Source organism: Pleurodeles waltl, chromosome 11 (assembly GCF_031143425.1).
Source record: "Pleurodeles waltl isolate 20211129_DDA chromosome 11, aPleWal1.hap1.20221129, whole genome shotgun sequence".
Lineage (NCBI taxonomy): Eukaryota > Metazoa > Chordata > Amphibia > Caudata > Salamandridae > Pleurodeles > Pleurodeles waltl.
The window spans coordinates 738,952,658-738,977,444 of NC_090450.1; the positions used below are offsets into that span (position 1 = coordinate 738,952,658).

The 24,787-nt window shown below is 45.1% G+C and overlaps 1 protein-coding gene across 1 annotated transcript in view; it reads right to left on the reverse strand.

Moving 5' to 3' along the window:
• LOC138266081 (trichohyalin-like) overlaps positions 1–24,787 on the reverse strand; it is a 475,778-nt gene that overhangs the window by 316,938 nt on the left and 134,053 nt on the right. The window contains exons 10-12 of the mRNA XM_069214443.1: positions 24,580–24,678; positions 4,617–4,709; positions 4,223–4,335 (exon numbers count right to left, since the gene is read on the reverse strand). Of these exons, the coding sequence (XP_069070544.1) occupies positions 4,223–4,335; positions 4,617–4,709; positions 24,580–24,678 (305 nt within the window). The remainder of the gene's footprint in view (positions 1–4,222; positions 4,336–4,616; positions 4,710–24,579; positions 24,679–24,787) is intronic.

Sequence of the window (24,787 nt, forward strand, 5' to 3'; positions counted from 1 at the left end):
ATAACAAAGTTCCTCGATATTTCTACTCTTTTGTCAAATTGTATCTTACAAGAAGGGAATTAAGATAAGCTGGGACTCTTCTTGCTTTTATTCCTACGGTGAAAAGAGAATGCATCGGAGGGTGTTCCTTTAGTTTGCTAGTCTCCAAGATGCAGATTTCGCTTCCCCTCTCACTCCGACAGGAAAAAAACTGAACTAGCTGTTCAAAAAAAAAAAAAAAAACGTTGTTATATAGATTGATCTGATTGGCAAGCCAATCAGATCAATCTATATAACAACGTTTTTATTCTTAACATTCTGTTTGGCTCTGCATCTGGGAGTAAAACCTTAGCTCTGGGACACTTTGTCAGAAGTAGATAGGCGCTTTACAAATTACTTTATTATTATTATTAAGTTGTGTTGACCAGTGCCCAGTACATACTTTAAGATGCCTTCCCTGTTCACTTGCAATGTCTAAGTAACCGAAGTAGCCATCACAGGGGCATATCTGCTCATGCAGATTTCCTCACATCAAATAAAATGCACCCCAGCTTAAGGGCTCTAAGGCCTGCTCTAGGGGCGACTTACATATATTTAGATGTAGCGACTGGGGAATGGAACAAAATGCGTGTGCCATGTTGTGTTTTCACTCATGGTTTGCACCATGACATGCAGTCTGCAATGGCAGGCTATGTGCAATTTGTAGGGTGTCCCTCAGAGTGGCACAATCCATGCTGCAGCTTTAGGGACCATCTCTAGTACCCAGGCCATAGGTACCAGGGGTACCATTTGCTAGGGACTTATGGAGGTACTAGAATGTGTGTCGATTGTGTACAATTGGACCTTTTACTTTTTTTTTTAGAGAAAAAGCACTGGCGCTGTGGACCTGTTTAGCAGGAACCCAGTGCACCTCAGTTGAAAAACCTCAGTACCAGTGAGCAAAAAGTGGGGGTGACCACGTCCAAAAGGGGAATTTTCCTGCAGCCTTAATTTTTATTAATTTATCTCTACATATTGCCCGAAGCTCATTTCCAACATCACAACCTCTCCTTCTTCGAAAGTCATGCCCCTGAAACCTAACAATGCCTTATCTCCTTTAGAGCTTTAGTTACGCTCATCAATCATCTGAACGAACTAGCAAATCCCCCCTACCCCTCAGTCTCACTAATGATTACTCCTAAATCATATTAATACAATCTATAGCTAAGAAATTGGAGTGAATGTACAGAATGGTTTGCTTGAGCGCACAAGACTAATTCCTGTATTTGGATGACACTGGGGTCAATGGTGGCTAAACGCAATTTAGCTCGAAAGTAGAGGGCGAAGCAGGCACCACTCCATGCTCCACTCATGCTAGACGAAAGGGAAGTCCATGAAAGAAGAGGTTCCCCTAACAAATGGTCCCAAATATGGGTAAAATGTAACGCATATTGGGGCGAACTAAGTGCACCGATTGTAGGCACCAGGGACGCTCCTGGACTATCTTGGGGGGGGGGGGTGTGAGGGGCTTTGGCTCCAGCAGACAAACATTAATGTATTAGTCTATGTCCTTGCTGTGCTGCATTATGTGCTATTTGCAGCTATTGTATCAATATTTGTGTTACTTGCAGTAAAAAAAAATTAAAAAATTAAAAAAAGACTAAGCCACATAACCAACAACAAATAAAACTAATACTCGAGTTCCACAGTAGCATGCTGCCTGGTGTAAAGCTCTTCAATTCCTCATCAGGGGTAGTAAAATAAAAAATATATTTATATTTTAGAGGTTTCCACAATGTTCTACTATACCCATTTATCTGTTTCTTTACGCACAATGTAGTGATAGGATTAAAACAAAGATAGTCATTAAATAAGGTCTATAGAGCTGCCATATGGAGGGGCATGAGTAGCTGAGAAGGCAGTGGTGACATGCTCTCTCTACCCATTTATTAGTGTGATCATATACAGTTGATGGTGTTGCAGCCAGAAAGCATATGGGCAGGGGAAACGGACTCATACAATCAGAGCAACTAAACACCAACTGTAACTTCAAATACAGCACAAGTATACAGCTGACATAAAATAGTGAATACCCACAAACTCTATTGTTTGTCCATGTTCTCAAACTTTCAAGGCCTCCCCTCCCTGGAACTTTTACACCCCACCCCTAGACTAGGATATACAGGGAGTGCAGAATTATTAGGCAAATGAGTATTTTGACCACATCATCCTCTTTATGCATGTTGTCTTACTCCAAGCTGTATAGGCTCGAAAGCCTACTACCAATTAAGCATATTAGGTGATGTGCATCTCTGTAATGAGAAGGGGTGTGGTCTAATGACATCACCACCCTATATCAGGTGTGCATAATTATTAGGCAACTTCCTTTCCTTTGGCAAAATGGGTCAAAAGAAGGACTTGACAGGCTCAGAAAAGTCAAAAATAGTGAGATATCTTGCAGAGGGATGCAGCACTCTTAAAATTGCAAAGCTTCTGAAGCGTGATCATCGAACAATCAAGCGTTTCATTCAAAATAGTCAACAGGGTCGCAAGAAACGTGTGGAAAAACCAAGGCGCAAAATAACTGCCCATGAACTGAGAAAAGTCAAGCGTGCAGCTGCCACGATGCCACTTGCCGCCAGTTTGGCCATATTTCAGAGCTGCAACATCACTGGAGTGCCCAAAAGCACAAGGTGTGCAATACTCAGAGACATGGCCAAGGTAAGAAAGGCTGAAAGACGACCACCACTGAACAAGACACACAAGCTGAAACGTCGAGACTGGGCCAAGAAATATCTCAAGACTGATTTTCTAAGGTTTTATGGACTGATGAAATGAGAGTGAGTCTTGATGGGCCAGATGGATGGGCCCGTGGCTGGATTGGTAAAGGGCAGAGAGCTCCAGTCCGACTCAGACGCCAGCAAGGTGGAGGTGGAGTACTGGTTTGGGCTGGTATCATCAAAGATGAGCTTGTGGGGCCTTTTCGGGTTGAGGATGGAGTCAAGCTCAACTCCCAGTCCTACTGCCAGTTCCTGGTAGACACCTTCTTCAAGCAGTGGTACAGGAAGAAGTCTGCATCCTTCAAGAAAAACATGATTTTCATGCAGGACAATGCTCCATCAGACGCGTCCAAGTACTCCACAGCGTGGCTGGCAAGAAAGGGTATAAAAGAAGGAAATCTAATGACATGGCCTCCTTGTTCACCTGATCTGAACCCCATTGAGAACCTGTGGTCCATCATCAAATGTGAGATTTACAAGGAGGGAAAACAGTACACCTCTCTGAACAGTGTCTGGGAGGCTGTGGTTGCTGCTGCACGCAATGTTGATGGTGAACAGATCAAAACACTGACAGAATCCATGGATGGCAGGCTTTTGAGTGTCCTTGCAAAGAAAGGTGGCTATATTGGTCACTGATTTGTTTTTGTTTTGTTTTTGAATGTCAGAAATGTATATTTGTGAATGTTGAGATGTTATATTGGTTTCACTGGTAATAATAAATAATTGAAATGGGTATATATTTGTTTTTTGTTAAGTTGCCTAATAATTATGCACAGTAATAGTCACCTGCACACACAGATATCCCCCTAACATAGCTAAAACTAAAAACAAATTAAAAACTACTTCCAAAAATATTCAGCTTTGATATTAATGAGTTTTTTGGGTTCATTGAGAACATGGTTGTTGTTCAATAATAAAATTAATCCTCAAAAATACAACTTGCCTAATAATTCTGCACTCCCTGTATTCATGCAAAATTGTGTATTATCTTGAGCAATACTGTGCATGCAAAAAATGATTTACAACTTAAGTTCACCTTTTGTGAAGTGATGGCATTTAAGCCATTTGCACGTATAAGTTGAACTTACATGCATCAATGTATTTGTGACGTGGGCCCTATACAATAAATGAAGACTCTTGTGATGGAGAAATAGTACTACAGTTATTCAACTTTACCATTTAACTTTTTCAATTTTGTAACTTTAGATGAACGAACGCAGGATTTCTTTTTATTACAAAGACAGACATTTTGAATGAATAGCAAATGCTATCTGTGTGGCGCAGATCCACATGGTAATAACCAGTGCCCACAAACAAGAAAGATTAATTCTGAACCTACACCAAAAGCAAAGGTAAAAGGTTCCTAAAGCATAGGACAATTCTTCGAGCCATCTTATTCCATAAATGTTTTTTCTGGCTATTCTAAGAGCAGAGTTGTAGCACCACAAGAAGGAGCAGTATTTCTGAACAACATCCTCCTGTACCTTCTCTCATCTGCTCTGCTCTGACTTTCCTTCATTCGATTCTCTGCTTTCTTCACATCTTTTTCACTGACATCCAGAGCATGTCTTAGAGACTCCAGCTCCTGAAGAATTTTCTGAAAACAGAAAAAATAATCAGATATGAGGTAACAAATGAGAAGGATCATAAATAATTTGACTACAAAAGTAGAATTCCGTAGGCATTTTCAAGTGAAGGAAATATAATTTAAATATTTTCCAGCCAATAATAAAATGGCCTGGTGAGGAGTATGTTTAAGTATGCTGACAATGGAAAGAAATGGTTTAGCTTCTTCCGATTCCCTCCAACTTTTTTTTTGTTTTTACATGCCATGCTCGGACCCACGTATGTCAAAACCATGTTAGGGTGCTTAAGTACCTTCTTTTGATGTGTGATGTCACTAAGAGACTGGTCAACTTCTCGGATGTGCAATCGTTTTTGTAATAGTCTTTCTTCCTCAAGCACAAGATCCTGAAAATGAGAAACAAAATGTAAAATTAGGCAGCACTTCTCTAATTTAAACAGTCATTATGCTTTGAACATATTCCTCTACAACACAGTTGCACATTGAGCCTTGTGTGGTGTCAGAATGCACACTCTCCCTAAGAACCAGGTCAGTGAGATAAAGATGGTATGACTTGGTATAGACCAAAGCATATTGGTTAGAGTCAAGGACAAGGTTTCTTGCTTATTTTGTCCACTGGACAAGTGAGCCCAACCCCTTGCAAGACAAATCCTTTGGAGGAAGGTTTTTCAGTACCACAATAGTGATTTCTGAAAAAAACAAATGTCTGCCACTGCAAGGTTTGTGTCTGTATGTATAAGATATTCAAACTGGGAAAAATGATTCAGTAATGGAAACCCTTTACTATTAGGCCACACAATCTAAGGAAATGCAGTGAGTTATAAGATCAGCTTGCGTTACTGACAGTGGTTTCAGTATACAAACATGTACACATTTGCAAAATGTTACACCTTGAGGCTGCTTATAATACTCCCTGGTTGGCTGGAAATAATTCAATAAGCAGAATTGCAAGATTGCCAATTGCTTTCTAAATAAAACGTACACAACAACATACAGCTTAATAAATAAGGTTTTTGTAAACTATTGCACAAACTTAAATAACATTTCCCTGAGGCATCATTTAGTAAAACTGTTCTGATGGATGCCAATATGTTAAAAATAATAATACTGAACAATCGGTGTAAAACCTAAATGGGCAACATGAGCATAAATTAGGGGTCTGATTCTAAAGTCTCAAATTGACCCTTTAGGTATATATTCTTGCACTGGCACAGATTTAGGACTTTCCGGAATTCAAAGAGTTTCCAGAAGTAGGCCTAGAAACCATATTCCTATAAAAACATTTGTGAACTCCATTTTAGCAAGAGCAAATACACATGTGCATATTTGCTCATCTGAAAATATGCTGGGCAATTGCAAATTCACTTTCTTGCACCTCTTTTTCCCCCTACACTGTGAAAATATTTTATTTCTGCCCATGGCTGGGAGCGATTTCAAACCTTTTCCAGTGTCAGTACAGACTGGAGAGGAGTTAGCGAATATCATAAAATGTGTTAGTTTGTGAGTGTGCATAGGTTCACAGGGCATTCTTCCAACCATGAAACAACCATGTCCCATCTACTTCAATACCCTGTAAGTAAATTTGAGGAAGGGCGATAAAATCATGGCTTACTAGAATCTAAACCCTGATATAACATTATCTCTAACATAAACAGAGAGGCTATAATCAGAGCTGTGATATAATGAGAACACTGCCATAATTTGTCACCTCATTGCATTGCACCAAAAGTATATATATTTTTTTAACGGAACAAGTAGATTTCTGAAACATCTTGTTCTCCCTTGGACTAGCAGATTTATTATAAAATTTCACATCCCTGCAGAGGTTCTTAAAGTATCGGGAATTAGAGATTACCTAGTAACCCTAACCAGACTCTTACCACGCCTGAATGTCTTTGTCGTCAAAATATTTCAACAACCAGTTTTAACATAATGAACTATTTTTTCTCTCCGGGAGCCCCACCCAATAACAGGCAGCCAAGCAGGGCTCTTAAGCACAAAGAACAATTAGAAAACCGTTAATTATCAGATCCTCCAAAAGCTCAATCCCCACTAACTTTGTTTTTCTCACTTGGTGAACCTCACTAGACTTTCTGAAACACATTCAGCATGGATACAAACCTGCTGAGCTAAACTGGCTTTTACCAGACTTGCTGGCACATATTGAGTTTGTAGCTATTCGTGGATTATGTCTATTTCCAGAAGAGAGAGTAGAACCTTAAAAAAATCTCAGAAAAAAGAAAGCGGTTAAAATTTGGCACAAAAAAAGACGTGCACTGGGATGTGTCTGACAACTTACACTAATATCAGGCTACATTAGGGAATCAAATAAATAAATAATACAAGTGAATTCAGAAGTTATAAAGTGCCCTACACTACTGTACTGTTTTTCTGGGCTCAGTTGGGCTGCCTGCAAAAACAAAACACTAAACCAAGTGGGAAGCCAAAACTATGTCAAAATGCCTTGTTTTAGTTGCCTTTGAAATGGTATTGGTCAGAGATGATCTGAAGGAAAGGAGTGAGTTTGTTCTGGCCTACCATGGACTCAAAGGAAAAGAAGTGCATAACCAATTAGGCACAGTGTTATACCAGCATTTTCAGAACAGTATAAGAATCGAGAGGGGAGGAAAGGATGGATACTACTTTGGAAGGACACCTGTCCCATGCCATGAACTGTTCAATGCAATAGACAGAGCATTACAGGTCATGCCCCTACTATAGTAGAAGCCCCTGAAGGCTAACAAGTTGCGGCAAAACCAAGGTTCCAGGATGAGCCCTCCATAATTAAGGGTCAGAACAGAATTGAAATGGAGAAAAGGCACCTGCTTGCACTTTACTGTTGACATAATACTGAATCAACACAATTGCATTCATAATAACAGAACAAATCTCCTTGATACCCTTTCAATCAAGACATGGAACTTTGCAACGTCATCAGCTGAAGAATCGATTTGTGGGAGGTCCATGACAATAAGGGATATGTAATAGTCATCCGATTCTTCATCCTCACTTGAGGAGTCTTGTCTAAGACCTCTTCTTTGTCGACCATGATATGATTACCAGGTGATTCCTGACTGTTCTGTTGACGAAGCGTTAACAATAATGGTGGTTATGGTTGGGGAAGTGGAGGTGCATGGTTGAGGTTGTGGCATTGCCAGATGCAGTGGTACTGGTTTAAGCAGAATCGGTTGTGAGGGTGTGGCACTGGAGACTGTGGCACTGCAGGAAACCTAGTATAATAATGTGCCACTATGGACAGAAGGTCTTCTAGCAAACCCTCTGGTAATTATAACATGGATAGCTCATTATATTAACCCAGATGCACTCCTCAATGTGGATGGATGTAAACATATCTATGCTATTCATGGTAAAAACAAATGATTGGGCCTGTGACGGGGACTTGTTGTCTGAGTCCAGGTTGCTGTTGTCATCATGACACCCTGAAAGGAAAGATGTGGGCGGATAAGAGTGTAGATGGTACACCTAAAGCAAACCTGGAATCATGCGATGCTGGAAGAGAATTTGTCAATGACAGAATCATCATGTTCATCATCATCATCATCATCATCATCAAGGGTGGTAACTGACAGTCATCGGTGAGAGAACTATTTGTGAGGTAATATACATCATCATGGTCATCTATGAAGATGGTCATTGTCGATGGGATGGTCATTGACAGTGTTGTTGAAGAAGTCTTAAATGGCTTTGTCATCGATAGCGGTCTTGTTGACAATTATCTCTTTTTTGTTATGGATAACAGGGCCTTCTCCTTCTACAGAGAGATAGATGGTTTTCTGGCCGACAACATTGATGGCACTGACTTCATCAACAGGGTTTTTTTTAGATGGGAAAAAAGTAGGGAATAAACCTGAAGAGTGACTTACATAAGAATGCTTTACAGGTTTGCAGTCACTCGTATGCACCTTTAAAGATTCACTGGGGCAGAACTGTATTGTTGTGGAGGCTGTTACAAGATCTTGATAGTACCTAACCAAGCCTGTTTTTCACCTTTTTTTTTTTAAGTGGACAGATCAGGCGTCTGATGTAGCTCCTTCTGTGAGACTCCCTGCACACACCACATGCAGTAGAAACCTGAATAGTGATGGCCTCTAGGGGTTGTAAAGTTCAGAGCATCTTCACCTCTTTGGCAGAAACAATGAGGTGAACTGGCTACTGAACTTAGCTTCTTTCTATGGTTTCTTGATACATGTACTGCTATTGTATGTGACTGCAGGATCCCACCACAGCAATGGCGATTGATTCATGCATGCAAATCCGTGAAAGGTCCAATGCTGGAGATAAAAGGACATTTTGGCTAACCTTCATAAGTAACTATGTTTGGCACTGTCAGTCAGGAGACTGAACAGTACCAGCACTGCTACTACCCATTACCCCCATCTGCATGATGGGCCTACGAAATATCTTAACACTTACAGCCTGATTTGGAGTTCAATCCTAAAAAAATCCTCAGATTTCCGCAGAAAATGCAAAATGTAGTAGGGGTGAATTTACTGGAAGACGTTCCTTCAAGATAGAGATATTATGGCAGGAAAATTCCCCATAGCCTCTACTAAACATTTACTACAGAAATCAGAAGATTCTATGTCAGGGCCGAAGGTACAGCATCCATTTTAGGACATCCTCATTCCTTACTCCTCATCCCTACTTCTCATCCATCATCCCTGCTTCTCATCCATCACCCCTGCTTCTCATCCATCACCCCTGCTTCTCATCCATCACCCCTGCTTCTCATCCATCACCCCTGCTTCTCATCCATCATACATCATCCCTGCTTCTCATCCATCATACACCATCCCTACTTCTCACTTCTCATCCATCATCCCTACTTCTCATCCATCATACATCATCCCTACTTCTCATCCACCATCCCTGCTTCTCATCCATCATCCCTGCTTCTCATCCATCATCCCTGCTTCTCATCCATCATCCCTGCTTCTCATCCATCATCCCTACTCCTCATCCCTGCTTCTCATCCCTACTTATCTTCCATCATCCCTACTTCTTATCCTTCATCCCCGCTTCTCATCCCTACTTCTCATCCATCATTCCTACTTCTCATGCCTCAGCCATCATCCCTACTCCTCATTCCTCATCCCTCAGTCATACCAACACATTTTCACTTTTGTGAAATACACCTTCACACTGATTGGTTAGGAACAGCCAATCAGAGTTATGAGAGAGAGCTGCATTCTAACAGCTCTGCTGGTTTGGGAAATACAAAGAGCCCACAGCTAGGGCCATAAATCAGCTCTTGGAGAAAGGGTTATACAGTTCATCTACAGGTCATCGAAAATCTTTCTGGTTTCAGAAAAGAAAAAAAACAGCTCTCAGAGATAAAAGCAGCCTTAGATGTAAACATGTTATTTGTTACAAATAAAAAGCAGGCTCAGATTTAAACATTTTATTTGTTACATATAAACATAAAACCAGAAAAGGTTTGGATGAACTGGATTGCACTGTCACCAGAGTTGATTTTAAACATTTTGTTTCTACATATGAAACTGAAACCAGAAAGGTTTTTGGTTGAACTGTTTTTAACCTGTATAACCCTTTCTCCAAGAGCTGATCTATGGCCCAGGCAGTGCACTCCTTGTATTTCCCAAACCAGCAGAGCTTTCTGCAGAGGCCTGTGCAAACAAAAAAACACTGAGTTAAATAAAATGAAATATTGTGCAGCCTTGAATTCACTGGAAACAAACACACAGTTGCATTTCCTCTCCTCCCTCTTCACCAACCATGTGCAATGAGGAGGCTGTTTTTCATTGAAATAGTATGCAGCTCTCTCTCATAACTCTGATTGGCTGTTCCCAACCAATCAGTGTGAAGAACGAGTTACTTACCTTCGGTAACGACTTTTCTGGTGGATACATTAGCTACCTGTGGATTCCTCACCTCATGAATACTCCCATGGCGCCAGCATTCGACGGAAATCTTTTTACTAGTCTCTGCACGTCGACGAGGACGTCACTCTAGCCCACGCGACGCCGTCTGACGTCATACAGGCAATAAGAGGTCCTCGACGACGTGCGGACGTCAGTACCAATCATTTTTTACGTGCATGAGAACAACCAGGCAATGCAATGAAAGAGCAAGGCAACATCCCATTATATTGTAAAAATACACAACATTGTATGAATGACTGTAAATCTTTTTATAAATATATATATAAAACTTTCTCTTTTAAAATATATACACACACCAAGTATATACACAAAGATATATACATATATACATATATATAAATATATATTATATACACATCTATTGCACCCTCAAAGACCAAGAGGAGCGCACTCAAGGATTACTTGGTAAGACCAGAAAGGCAACGGGGAGGCGGGTGGGACCGTGAGGAATCCACAGGTAGCTAATGTATCCACCAGAAAAGTCGTTACCGAAGGTAAGTAACTCGTTCTTCTGATGGATACAACTACCTGTGGATTCCTCACCTCATGAATAGAGTCCCAAAGCAGTACCACGCCCGGCGGTGGGTGCCTAAATGGTCAAACCAAGAAATCCTGCAGCACTGACCGTGCAAAATGGCCGTCCCTTCTAACCTCAGAATCCAAACAGTAATGTTTTGCAAAAGTGTGAAGGGACGACCAAGTTGCGGCCTTGCAGATGTCGACCACAGGAACACCCCTGGCCAAGGCCGAAGTGGCCGACTTAGCTCTGGTGGAATGAGCTCTAATGCCCTCAGGAGGATCCTTCTTTGCCAAAGAGTAACATATTTTAATGCAAAGAACAACCCACCTGGATAGTGTTCTCTTGTGGACTGCCTTTCCTCTCCTCTTGCCCACGTATCCAATAAACAGCTGATCCTCCAGCCTGAAATCCTTTGTTCTATCAATAAAGAAGCTCAACGCTCTCTTTGGATCCAGACGGTGCAGTCTTTCTTCCTCTTTGGAAGGATGAGGCGGAGGATAGAACGTGGACAAAGTAATTGCCTGAGCCAAATGGAAGGGTGAAACAACCTTCGGGAGGAAAGCAGCCTTCGTCCTCAACACCACCTTATCCCCATAAAAAGTTGTATAAGGGGGCTTTACTGATAAGGCCTGCAACTCACTCACTCTCCTTGCTGATGTTATAGCTATCAGGAAGACTGTTTTTAAAACCAAATACCTCAAGGGGCAAGAATGCATAGGTTCAAAAGGGGACCCCATAAGGAAAGTCAGGACCAAGGACAAATCCCATTGCGGCATAACGAATGGCTTTGGAGGATATTGATTTAGAAGACCTTTCAAGAATCTGATAACAATAGGGAATTTAAATAAAGATGGTTGGTCTGGAAGACATATGAAGGCTGACAAGGCCGATAAATAACCCTTAATGGTAGCCACTGCACAACCTTTCTGCGCCAGAGATAGAGCAAAAGACAAAACGTCCGATAGATGAGCATGCAAAGGATCAATCTGCCTCTCTCCACACCACGCAACAAATTTAGACCACCTATTAGCGTAGATAGATTTAGTGGAGTGTCGCCTGGCCGCTAATATAACATCCACTACCTCAGGCGGGAGAGAGAAGGAACTCAGGTTTCCCCGTTCAATCTCCAGGCATGTAGGTGCAGACTCTGGAGGTTGGGGTGTAAAACCTGCCCCTGCGACTGCGAGAGGAGGTCTGCCCTGAAAGGGAGACGGAGCGGAGGGCACATTGAGAGTTGGAGAAGGTCGGAGTACCACACCCTCCTTGGCCAATCCGGAGCTATTAAGATGACTAGCGCCCGGTCTTGGCGAATCTTCCTCAATACTCGAGGAATCAAGGGTATGGGAGGAAACGCGTAAAGCAACTGGCCGCACCAGGTTATTTGAAACGCGTCCCCCAACGCTCCCTGCATCGGATACTGAAGGCTGCAGAACAACGGACAATGCGCGTTCTCTCGAGTGGAAGAACAGATCTACCCGAGGAAACCCCCACCTCTGGAAGATTAAACGGACTTGATCTGGATGGAGACGCCACTCGTGGTCTGCCGAGAAGTGGCGACTGAGACTGTCCGCACGCACGTTCAAAACTCCGGCCAGATGGTTTGCTATCAAGCAAATCCGATGGTCCTTTGCCCAGGACCATAGTCGAAGAGCTTCTCTGCAGAGAAGGTACGACCCCACTCCTCCCTGCTTGTTTATGTACCACATCGTGGTAGTATTGTCCGTTAGGACCTGTACCGACTGACCACGAAGGGAAGGGAGGAAGGCCTTGAGAGCCAGACGTACAGCCCGTAACTCTAACAGATTGATGTGAAACATCTGTTCCTCTGGAGACCAAAGACCTTTGATCTCCAGATCCCCCAGATGAGCTCCCCACCCTAGAGTGGAAGCATCCGTTATGACTGTGGCCACTGGTGGCGACTGCTGGAACGGCTTTCCTTGTGAAAGATTGTTGCTTGCAATCCACCACTTCAAATCCACAGCAGCATCTCTGGAGATCTTGACAGTACCCTCTAGATCCCCTCTGTGTTGAGACCACTGCCTTCGGAGGCACCACTGAAGAGCCCTCATGTGCCAGCGAGCATGCGTGACCAACAGAATGCAGGAGGCAAAAAGACCGAGCAGACGAAGGACCTTGAGGACTGGAACTACCGCTCCATTTCGAAACATTGGAACCAAATCCTGAATATCTTGAATCCGCTGAGGCGGAGGAAAGGCCCGACCCAATGTTGTATCCAGTACTGCCCCTATGAACAGGAGGCGCTGAGAGGGCTCTAGGTGAGATTTGGGCTCGTTCACCGAAAAACCCAGGTCGAACAACAACTGGGTTGTTGACTGCAGATGATGCGACACAAGCTCCGGGGACTTGGCTTTGATCAACCAGTCGTCCAAGTAAGGGAATACTGCTATCCGCTTCCTTCTGAGTTCTGCCGCAACCACCGACATCACCTTCGTGAAGACTCGAGGTGCTGAAGTAAGACCAAACGGAAGGACCGCAAACTGATAGTGTTGCGATCCCACCACAAACCGGAGATACTTCCTGTGTGACTTGAGTATCGGGATATGAAAGTAAGCATCCTGCAAGTCGACAGACACCATCCAGTCTTCCATGTTCAACGCCAAAAGCACCTGTGCTAGGGTCAGCATCTTGAACTTTTCCTGCTTGAGGAACCAATTCAAGATCCTCAGGTCCAGAATTGGTCTCAAACGACCATCCTTCTTGGGAATCAGGAAATACCTTGAGTAAACTCCTCGACCCCTTTCCTGCTCCGGGACCAACTCCACCACGCCCTTTGAAAGGAGGACTTGCATCTCCTGTTCTAGCAACAGGAGGTGTTCTTCTGAACAATACGAAGGCCGGGGCGGGATGAGGGGCAGGAACTCCCGAAAGGGAAGGGTGTAGCCTTTTCCCACAACACTGAGGACCCAAGTGTCCGATGTAACAGTCTTCCATTTGGTGAGAAAATGCTGTAATCTTCCCCCTACAGGAGAGGAGTGAGTGGGAAATGGTGGAAGCCTAAGGCTGCTTCCCCTGCTGCACCCCACCAGAGGATGAGGAAGAGGCAGAGTGCTGCTGAGAGGCTCCTCTGGTGCGGACCCTACCTCTCCCCCTGAAAGATCTATAGGGATGGGAAGAAGCAGGTTGCTGATATCTCCCCCGAAAGGAAGAGGAGGAAGAGCCACGCCCAAATCCACGAAACCTCCTGAAGAATCTGGAAGAGGCCGTGGAAGAAGGAGCTTGGAGCCCTAACGACTTAGCCGTGGCCCTGCTTTCCTTAAAACGTTCCAAGGCCGAATCAGCCTTAGCTCCAAACAGTTTGTCCCCATCAAACGGGAGATCCAACAATGTGGACTGTACATCTGCCGAAAAGCCCGAGTTACGGAGCCAGGCCTGTCTCCTTGCCACCACAGTTGTGCCCATTGCCCTGGCTACCGAGTCGGTGGTATCCAGTCCCGTCTGGATAATTTGGGTCGCAGCAGCCTGGGCATTTGAGACAAGATCCAAAAGACCCTGGGGAAGCTCTGTAAACGAAGAGGAAATGTCATCCATCAGAGCATGAATATACCTCCCCAGGATACAGGTTGCATTGGTGGCTTTTAACGCCAGACTGCAGGACGAAAAAATCTTCTTCGACTGCGCCTCTAGCTTCTTTGAATCTCTGTCCCCAGGCACCGTCGGAAAAGAACCAGGCGCTGACTTGGACGAACAGGAGGCCTGCACCACCAAGCTCTCCGGCGTAGGGTGCCTAGATAGGAAACCAGGGTCAGTTGGAGCCGTCCGATACCTCCTGGCCACGGCTCTGTGAACTGCTGGGGAAGATGCCGGCCTCTTCCACACCTCTAACACCGGATCCAGCAGAGCGTCATTAAATGGTAACAGAGGCTCCGCCGCGGCTGAGGCCGGATGTAACACCTCTGTCAAAAGGTTTTGTTTCGCCTCCACCACCGGCAAAGGCAGGTCCAAAAAACTAGCTGCCTTCCGTACCACTGCATGAAAGGAAGCAGCCTCCTCAGTATATTCCCCCGGGGGCGAAAGGTCCCACTCAGGGGAAGTGTCCAGCCCACTGGCCGACTCCAGTCCACGCAGCCCATCACCCGAGTCCTCTAGCTCTCCTTCCTCTAGGGCTCGTTGGTACTCCTGCTCTTCTAATACCCGGAGAGCACGTCTCCTTGAATTAAGTCGTTGCTCAATACGCGGAGTCGACAATGCCTCCGCCGAAGTCGAAGATCGGCGCCGATCTTCCGAAGCCACCGACGCCGCATCCGGCGCCACAGGTAACTTCGGCGCCGACGGAAGAGCAGCTGAAGCAGATGGACCCACCGGAGTCACAGGCCGAAATCCCGACGTCGACGGGATGGAAATCCCCGGGGCCAATCCTTCCGAAGCCACCGGAGCGGCCACCGGCGCCGACACTGGCGCCGAGCCCACGTTCCCAAACGGGAGAAAGGGCATAAAGGGTGCCGGCCGAAGAGGCGCAGGATCACCCAAAGAAAAGGCCAAAGGCCCAGCCGGAGCACCCCCTGGAGCCATCTGTTGGAAGATGGCATACATCGCATTCAAGAATGCGGAACTATCGGCTCCAGGGGTGGGAAAAGCCGGATACTGGGGTGCCTGTCTCGGAGGCGACCCCGACGCCGGCCTCGGCGTCTGCGCCGGAGAAAACACTTGAGGCTCCAATACCTCAATCACCGACGCTTGTCCAGGTGAAGTTGGAGACGCCGGAGAGGGCAACGGCGTCGAAGGATGCGGCGTAACCGTGGGACTGACCTCCCATGTCCTTCGGCGCCGATCCGGAGACCTGGAACGAGTCTCCTTTGAATGACGCCGAGATTCTCTACGGTGCCGGGAGTCTCGATGACGCCGATGTCTTGGGGAAGAAGACTTCTTGTGATGTTTCTCCTTTGACTTGGCCATAAACAGCTTCGCCTCACGTTCCTTGAGGGCCTTTGGATTCATGTGCTGACATGAATCACAAGTCGAGACGTCGTGGTCGGAGCTCAAACACCAAAGTCAATCGGAATGAGGATCCGTCACCGACATCTTGCCTCCACACTCACGACAAGGCTTAAATCCAGACTTTCTCTGCGACATTATTTCCACAGCGAAAGACTACGCAGCAAGATATACACTGTAACCGCAAGAGTAACAGTTGCTCCCTCGAAGATAACCGTTTCGAATGCACGGAAAAAAGGGAACTGACGTCCGCACGTCGTCGAGTACCTCTTATTGCCTGTATGACGTCAGACGGCGTCGCGTGGGCTAGAGTGACGTCCTCGTCGACGTGCAGAGACTAGTAAAAAGATTTCCGTCGAATGCTGGCGCCATGGGAGTATTCATGAGGTGAGGAATCCACAGGTAGTTGTATCCATCAGAAGGTGTGTTTCACAAAACTGAAAATGTGTTGTATGACTGATGGATGAGGAATGAGGAGTAGGGATGATGGATGAGGAGTAGGGATGATGGATGAGGAGTAGGGATGATGGATGAGTAGTAGGGATGATGGATGAGGAGTAGGGATGATGGATGAGGCATAAGAAGCAGGAATGATGGAAGATGGATGAGAGGTAGGGATGAGAAGCAGGGATGAGGGATGAGAAGCAGGGATGATGGAAGAGAAGTAGGGATGAGGAGGAGGGATGATGGATGAGAAGAAGGAATGATGGATGAGAAGAAGGAATGATGGATGAGAAGAAGCAATGATGGATGAGAAGCAGGGATGATGGATGAGAAGTAGGGATGATGTATGAAGGATGAGAAGTAGGGATGATGGATGAGAAGTGAGAAGTAGGGATGATGTAAAATGGAAGAGAAGCAGGGGTGATGGAAGAGAAGCAGGGGTGATGGAAGAGAAGTAGGGGTGATGGATGAGAAGCAGGGGTGATGGATGAGAAGCAGGGGTGATGGATGAGAAGCAGGGGTGATGGATGATGGATGAGAAGCAGGGATGATGGATGATGGATGAGAAGCAGGGATGATATATGATGGATGAGAAGTAGGGATGATGGAAGAGAAGTAGGGATGATGGAAGAGAAGTAGGGATGAGAAGCAGGGATGATGGAAGAGAAGCAGGGATGATGGAAGAGAAGCAGGGATGATGGAAGAGAAGTAAGGATGATGATGAGAAGCAGGGATGATGGATGAGAAGTAGGGATGATGGATGAGAAGTAGGGATGATGGAAGAGAAGCCGGGATGATGGAAGAGAAGCCGGGATGATGGAAGAGAAGCAGGGATGATGGAAGAGAAGCAGGGATGATGGATGAGAAGCAGGGATGATGGATGAGAAGCAGGGATGATGGATGAGAAGCAGGGTTGAGAAGTACGGATGAGGAGTGAGGAATGAGGATGTCCTAAAATGGATGCTGTACGAAGGCGAGGATTAGGCTTTTCGCTCTTCGCTTTATTGAACTGCAGCCTTCAAAAAAACAAAAGTAATACTCTTCAAATAACAAACTACATTCCCCTTAAAGCCTAGGGAATGACATCAAGAGTTCAATATGTCAGCCAATCCCCAATGAGTGCACCCTTCAAGATTCTCTGTTAATCCTCCTTCCCCCATCTTTCTTCGCTGCTCCAGCAGCCCTAGATAAGTGCTCTTAATGTGCTGTGTTTGCCATTGTTTTCATGCACTTACTTGCATTGTGCCTTGACTGTACTATTGCTTTAACACTTATCTTTTTTCCAGCACGGCTGCGGGAATGTGTTCTGCTCAGTCTTCCGTCTGCTACAGGGCCCACGCTTTCTTTGAACTCCATGCTCAGCGCAGCCTACTTTCCCCCGGCCGGCGCATCAATTTCACCAGTTTGTTGTTGGTGAAGCGGTTCCGGCAGTGGTGTGTCTGCTGCGGGAGCTGTCATCTTGCCAAATAACGTCTCTGCCGAACACGGCTTTTACTGCAGTCACTGCCCTTCCACACAGCCGGTGATTAATTAACCCCATGCACCCCCGCCTGGAGTCCAAACACCTGTGTGGGTAGGACACTGTGCACTATCACTCCATTTCAAGGAACACTGCCCTACATAATAATACAGGGAGAGTTTTCCAAACCTTTTACAGCTTTATTGGAGGGCTAAATTCTACTTTAGGTAGTGCACCTAAAGTACTGGGTACCCCCACCCCCAAGGTTAAATCCTTCCCTCTCAATTATTAATCTGAAGTAGATCTCAGACACAATCATGCAGGGGACCAATGAGCACGTGGAGGATGAGGAAATTACCTACCTCCCAATTGATGAAACTTTTTGCCATATCATGGACGCATCCATTTAAAAGGTGGTTTCCCAACTCATGGCGCCATTGTAGAAGAAAGTTCTCCAAGTGGCCTTTCAAGGCCAACAACCCTTCACTCTGAGGGAAGATACCTCTGGGCCTTTGGCCTTCCTACTTCCAGGGCAGTCTTCTCCCACCACGTAAGCCAAGCACAAGTACGCAGAGGACCTGGGAGACAATCTTGGCACCTTTGCGTGCCTTAAGAAGGCCTTCATGGAATCCCATGATTCCTCCCCCCCAGCCTCTCCTCTGCCGGATTCTTCTGGGATCCCCATCTCTCCACTTCACCTGACCCCTTGGATGGGGATGACTTCCCAAATACCTCTGATGATGATGATGATGATGATGATGATGATGGGGGCACGCCAGACCGTGGCGCCCTGAGGGCAAATCCCCAACTCCTGCTCCTGACCCCAAACAGGACCCAGACTCAGATATGTTGAACCCAGATGATTTACTGCACCCATGCTTGGCGGAGTGGTCCCCAGCCCCCAAAGTGGCTTCTTATGCGGTGAGTAGTCTACGGAAGCCCCTAGATAAAGAAGTTTGCAACCGCTTCAGGGTGGAATGTCCTCAACCCTCAGAGGACAAAGTTATCTTGAACCCAAGGTCAATGCCAGAACGGCAACTTTCCTAGCCTAATTCATAGGGGGCCCCAAGAAGGGGATAAATCGTTCCTGGCGCTCATGTCAGGATAAGCTACTAGATGTTATAGGGCCCCTATATAAGATACTAGACATGGCAGAGGATACCAAGTCATCTGGATCCCTGAACTCTTCAGAGGCTTTGTCAGGTTGGGCTCAATGAGCAATAATATTCCTGGGGAACGCAAACTGTGCGATCTCCACAGAACGTCGCTGGTCACTTTTAATAAAGATAGACCCTTAACTGAGGGAACTGACAACGTCCGAGGCAGGCCCCTTTTCCCAAGAGGGCCTTCGGCGGTGACCCATTTATCTGGGAGCTAGGTAAATTCGATAACACCTTTACTTCCCTGGATAAGGCCCAAAATCCATCAAACACAATTTATCACCCCGTGTTTTTGCCAGAGCCGGCCGGGCTGGCTATCAAGCCTCCAGAGGATCAGGTACACGTCATGAAAGTGGCAAGACCCCTCCTGTTTCATAAACCTTTACCCCCACCAGTAGCTAGCCTCGTCATAGAAGCTTTAGAGGCAACAGCTCCTTTAATACTTCCCAAGTTTAGTGTACAATCCATCTCAGGGATCACTCTTGGGGGTAGACTATAGCATTTCTTTCACAGTTGGGTAACCCTGACATCAGAAGCCTAGGTTCTCCTGTCAGTGAGTTGTTTTCAGATAGAATTCTACGATGCACCATTCTCACCACATAGGCCCAAACCCTTAACTTTCTCCCCAACCAATACAGCTCTGGTGGACGCGGAGATCACTCAACTACCATGTAAGGGAGCGATTGTCCACTCTCAACTGCATCCTTCTGTTTTTTTCAGCAACCTCCTTTTGGAGGGAAAGAGGGATGGGGGGCAGCGCCCCATGATCAAGCTAAGAGTTCAATGAGTTGCTGATCTTTCTCCACTTCACGATGGAGGGTATTCACCTCCTACGCGACTTACTCCAACAGAATAATTGGATGGTACGCAGAGACCTAAAGGATGCTTATTTGACAGTCCCTATCTTCCCTCCCCACAGATGTTTCCTCAAATTGCAAAGGAGATTTTAGACCTTCGAGTTCATATTTCTGCCATTCGGTCTATCGTGCGCTCCTTGGTGTTTCACAGAGTTATTTAAACCAGTGGAAGAACACCTGTGATCCTTGGTGACATTGTCCCTATGGCCCAATGGCCAACACGATTGACAAACCATCTTCAAACCGCTTTCAATCTGCTGGAATCTTTGGACTTTGTGATCAACAAGACAAAGTAATCTCTAGCCCTGTGTCATTCTGGGCTTTATGGTGGATTCCATCCAAGCCATGCTGAGTCTACCATCTCAGAAGCTGTCCAAGACCAGACACAAACTGAGATGGAACTTGTCTAGACCCACCATTTCCCTAGGGCATCTTGCGGGAATCGTGTGTCTTCTGTCCTCATCCATACAAGCCTTTTTTCTGGGCCCTTTGCACCATGAGGCTTTACAACACCTTAAAACCTTTCATCTGCACTGAGGTCTTGCGTATTCGCAGTTCATTCCCCTTTCCGAGGAAACAAGGAAGGAATTGCAATGGTGGATCTCCTACATAGAAGCACATAACGGCAGGGCCTTTTTCATCACCCGACCAGGTCTGGTGATAGAATCCGAAGCCAGCGGTTCGGGTTGAGGAGCCCCATGTGGGGAATTCTCCACCGGAGGAAAATGGTCTTCCGCGGAACAATCCCTCCAAATCAACTGTCTCGAGTTGATGGCTGCCGCCTTCGCTGTGAAATGCTGGCCCAAAGACAGGGTGCAGAGTTGCGTTCTACTCAAGATGGAAAATGTGGCAGCGGTCTGGTACATCAACCATCTTGGAGGCACAAAGTCGAAATCCCTCTCCAACCCTGCCCGCAATTTTTGGTCCTACTGGCTAGCCCACCAAATATCTGTGACAGCGGAACATGCCATGGAGTTCTAATCAGATATCGAATTGTCAATCACAAAATTGGCAGAATGCGAACCTGTGGAAACTGCACCCGCTCGTATTTCTCAAGATCCAATCCTTATGGGGTCCTTCTACAATTTATCTTTCTGCCTCCGGGCTAGACCATTAGGTGGACCGGTCTTGCAGCTGGAGATCGGATCCCCATGCGGTCCAAGATTACAGCCAGGAGACAAGTTATGAGTTTCCCTCTTTTGCTATGATCATGCAAGTATTCACCCAGGTTCGGGTACAAAAGGCGAGCCTGGTGACAATTACCCAGGTCTGGAGGTCTCAAGTTTGATTGAACTTACTTGGGATTTTCCAATTCATGTACACCAGCTTTCTAATCTCCTTCTGGATCCTCAAGGGAACCCTCACCACCTAGTCCTGGAACGTTCTCTCCACCTCATGGCATGGTGGATTACCAGGAACGATGGAAAGTCCCAGGCATTTCACGAAAAGCTGCCTCCCTACTCGCCAGGGTCTAGTCAGATGGCACCAATAAATGCTATTGTTTGACCGGAACTAGATGGATAGGTTGGTGTCATCAACGACAGATTGAGCCCGTGGGGGCAGTGTCCCCATATCATGAATTTCTCAGCTTTGTTGGCATCAACCGGCACGCCATATAGATCTATCAACACCTTTCGCTCTTGTATATTGGCAGGGGAGCGACCTTTGGTATGCAAACTCCTCAGGGGAATCAGGCTGTCCATTCCCCCCGAACCTAGATACTCTGAGCTTTGGGACTTTAATAAGGTTTAACGTCTCTTCAGGTTCTGGCCTTCAAATAAGTATCTATCCCGAAAACAAATGTCAGTGAAAGTGCTACCCTGATGTGTTTTGTATCTTGCCCCAGAGTTTCGGACGTGAGAGCTTCGGATGTAACAAGTAGGTTATTCACTCCAGAGGGAGTGACTTTCCATATCTCAAAAACGAAATGCAACTGAAGAACTGTTTCATATTCTATGTTCACGCATTCCCCAAAATTCTGTGTTGTCAGGGCAAAAAAAGCTTATGGAGCTATGAGGGAGGAGCTCTGTCCCCCAGGAGAGAAACAGCTGTTAATTGCCCTCACAAAACCCCATAAGGTGGTCTCTTCCCCCACTATTACCAGGTGGATTTGGAACCAATGTTTCCATCTTTGGGATTCATTCTGTCAGGGGGGCCATGGCCTCTGAGGCTCTCTCTTTGGGTACCCATTTTGACGACATTCTCAATGCTGCGGACTGGTCTTCGGACTCTACTTTTAAGAAGTTTTATTTTAAACCAGTTGAATTTTAAAACCAGTCCACCATCCGGCAATACTTGTAGTAGAGAAGCTTTGAACTAGCCTAATCTTTGCCTACGGTCCTGACATAGAATGTAACATTTCCTAGCTATTTAATGGAAAGTTTCAATTCTATTAAGGACACAGGGGCGAGGATTAGCCCACCGTTCAAAATATATCTCTGCCCCCTCTACTAAACTGTTCTTGGTATCACATTAGCCTTCATGTGAGACTCTCAATGATTTACAAATTAGTGTGTTTCTTACTGGTTATTGGATTTTTCTTTTTATACGGCCATGTTGTCTCTTAACTGAATGCTGTTATACCTCGGTTGTCTATATTTAATGAATACTGTTATGCCTATTATATGTATGAATGTACCTTTAGGGAATTGGGACATTCACCCTCTTATGTTTTTCCCTTAGGGACTGATTCCAGTAAACACAACTGAAAATCACTTACCTCGGCTGTGGTCGCAGGAAGAAAGGAGGGAAGAAGCATTTACAGAGGCTCTTGAAGGGCGCTCTCATTGGGGATTGGCTGACATACTGAACTATTGACGTTATTCCCTAGGCTTTATGGGAAATGTAGTTTGTTGTTTTAGAGTATTACTTTTGCTTTTCAAAGGCTGCTGTCTAATAAAGCAAAGAGAGAAAAGCCTAATCCTTGCCTCTGTGTCCTTCATAGAATTGAAACTTTCAGTTATGATAGCTAGGAAATCTTACATCTTCCATTAACACTGAACTCTAAATGTGACAATATTTATGTGGCCTCATTACGAGATACAGATACAGAGTGAGGCTACTGCTCTGGACAATGACCGGTGTAGCCAGACTTGAATCTACCAGTGCAGGAACACTGGCTCTGGTTTTACCACAGAGATTTCCAGGCACTTCCCACCAGCCCAGAGCAGGTAATAAAAAGTGTCAGTGAAAAAAGCCGGGGGTCAGGAAAAACTTGCAGTGTTTGACTTGGTAATTCCAGGTATTGCCTGTTATTCCCCAATAAGGGGTCTGCAACTCAAAGGTTGGAAACTAGTGAGGAGCTACTGACTGGAATCATATTTACCCATGTGGTTTGCTTGCCATTTTGTCATGAGGGCCTTGCTCTTCATTCATACCACCCCAGCTGACCCCTTACTTACTTTGTGGTGTAAATGTTTGCATGTCCAGAGGAAACATTACTGAGGGGAGTGATAAGAAAATGGATACTTCCTCTCTTATGAGCTCTAACAACAACGAAAAAAATGTGTTGATTTTATTCATTCCTTATTGGCTTCGATGTTATTTAGCCAATCCAAAGCTGTAATACTGTGCCTAGAATCGTAAAAAGCTTTTGTCATTTTTTGACTCAGCATAACGACCGTGCTCTAACAATGGCAAAAGTCTTTGTCAGTTTCTAGCTCAGCATGGATGGCATTTTGTTGATCCTATGCTTAAAAACGCTGCTAGAAAAACAGACATTTGAGGTGAGCAGATTTGGAGTGTCAGGGGTGTTGTAGCGTGTTCCATATAAAGGAGCTGCTCTCCACCTAAAGCCTGAAAACTTCCCAGGGTACCCACTCTTTTTTGATAAGTTATTTGGCACTCAAAGCTGGAAAGGGGGAGGGAGTGAGTGTGTGTGTGTGTGTGTGTGTGTGTGTATACACACACACACACGTTCTTTCTCCAATGTTTTAATTTACTCCTGATCTCTCCTTCCGCTACCTACCCATAAAACTAACCCATACTTCTTATAGCGCTTCCCACTTCCAAACCATGAAATCACCTTTACCTCCCCTTACCACTAGCCACCCCAACCCGTAAAATTACTCTTACTTCCCTTTCTTACCTACAAATAACATAATAATTATGTTACCTGGAAAAAAAATTAAAGACGTGTGGCAGAGGTACGGATATTTACCTGCCTGGTACTTAACTGGATGGTAAATGCTTTGTGTGGTAAACGCTGCATTATAAAGGCTGTCTCACCCTGCAATCTTGCACCTATACTTTTGTGCATTTTTCCATGTCACATATGGAGGAATGTGTGAGTAGGAAAAGCAGAGTATGCAGAAATGTAATAAAATCCGAATCCAAAAATCGGGTGCAAATTCTAATTTCAGATTTACTTCTGTGTTTGGAATGAGGGCCTAATGCTTGTTTTAGAGGCAGAAGTGTGTGATAGGGCTGGGAATATTCAAATGGAAAAAAAACACCAGCCTAGATGTTACAAAAACCCGTATTAGTGTGAGATTTCCCAATATGTCTTAGTATTACGGTTATTTCAGACTCCACCTTGTTTGCCCTTGCTTTCTGTAGTGCCAAGCTGTACGGCTTCCGATGTATTGAACCTCCCTTTAATGCTTGGCAATAATATGCCAGAAATCTGAAACTAACTTGTCCAGAGCTGAAACTTTTACATTCTTCTAATAATTTGAAGGTCTAATGCGCTCTGTCTCACGGATCCTGTCTATACCTGCAACACCTCTTAGTATTGGTTTTAGTCACATGAGCTCCATTAGTGTCTATGTGAGATAAGTCTATACATTTGTCCTGTGTGATGGTACAAATTAGCAGGTTTGCTCATTAGTGTGCTTGGGGAACTTTGTTAGCCATTTCTGTGAACTCTATACTTAATGAGTTGTTCAGGGTTCAAGTAGGCGTGTGACAATATTTTAATAAAAAACAGAAACTATCTTACGCGTTGCAATTTAGTCACAGAGTCTTCAAGTTTAGCCTTCTCAGCTACCAGCTCTTCAACGGAGGTACCAAATCTTCGCAGGAATGCTCCAGGGGAGTGCTGAAACGAATTATAACCAGATGGATCATAGGATAGTTTACTGTGCAAAGCTGGGAAATAAGTGATCTAAATGAACTCAGTTACTGCCATTAATGCTACAGGGAAAGGG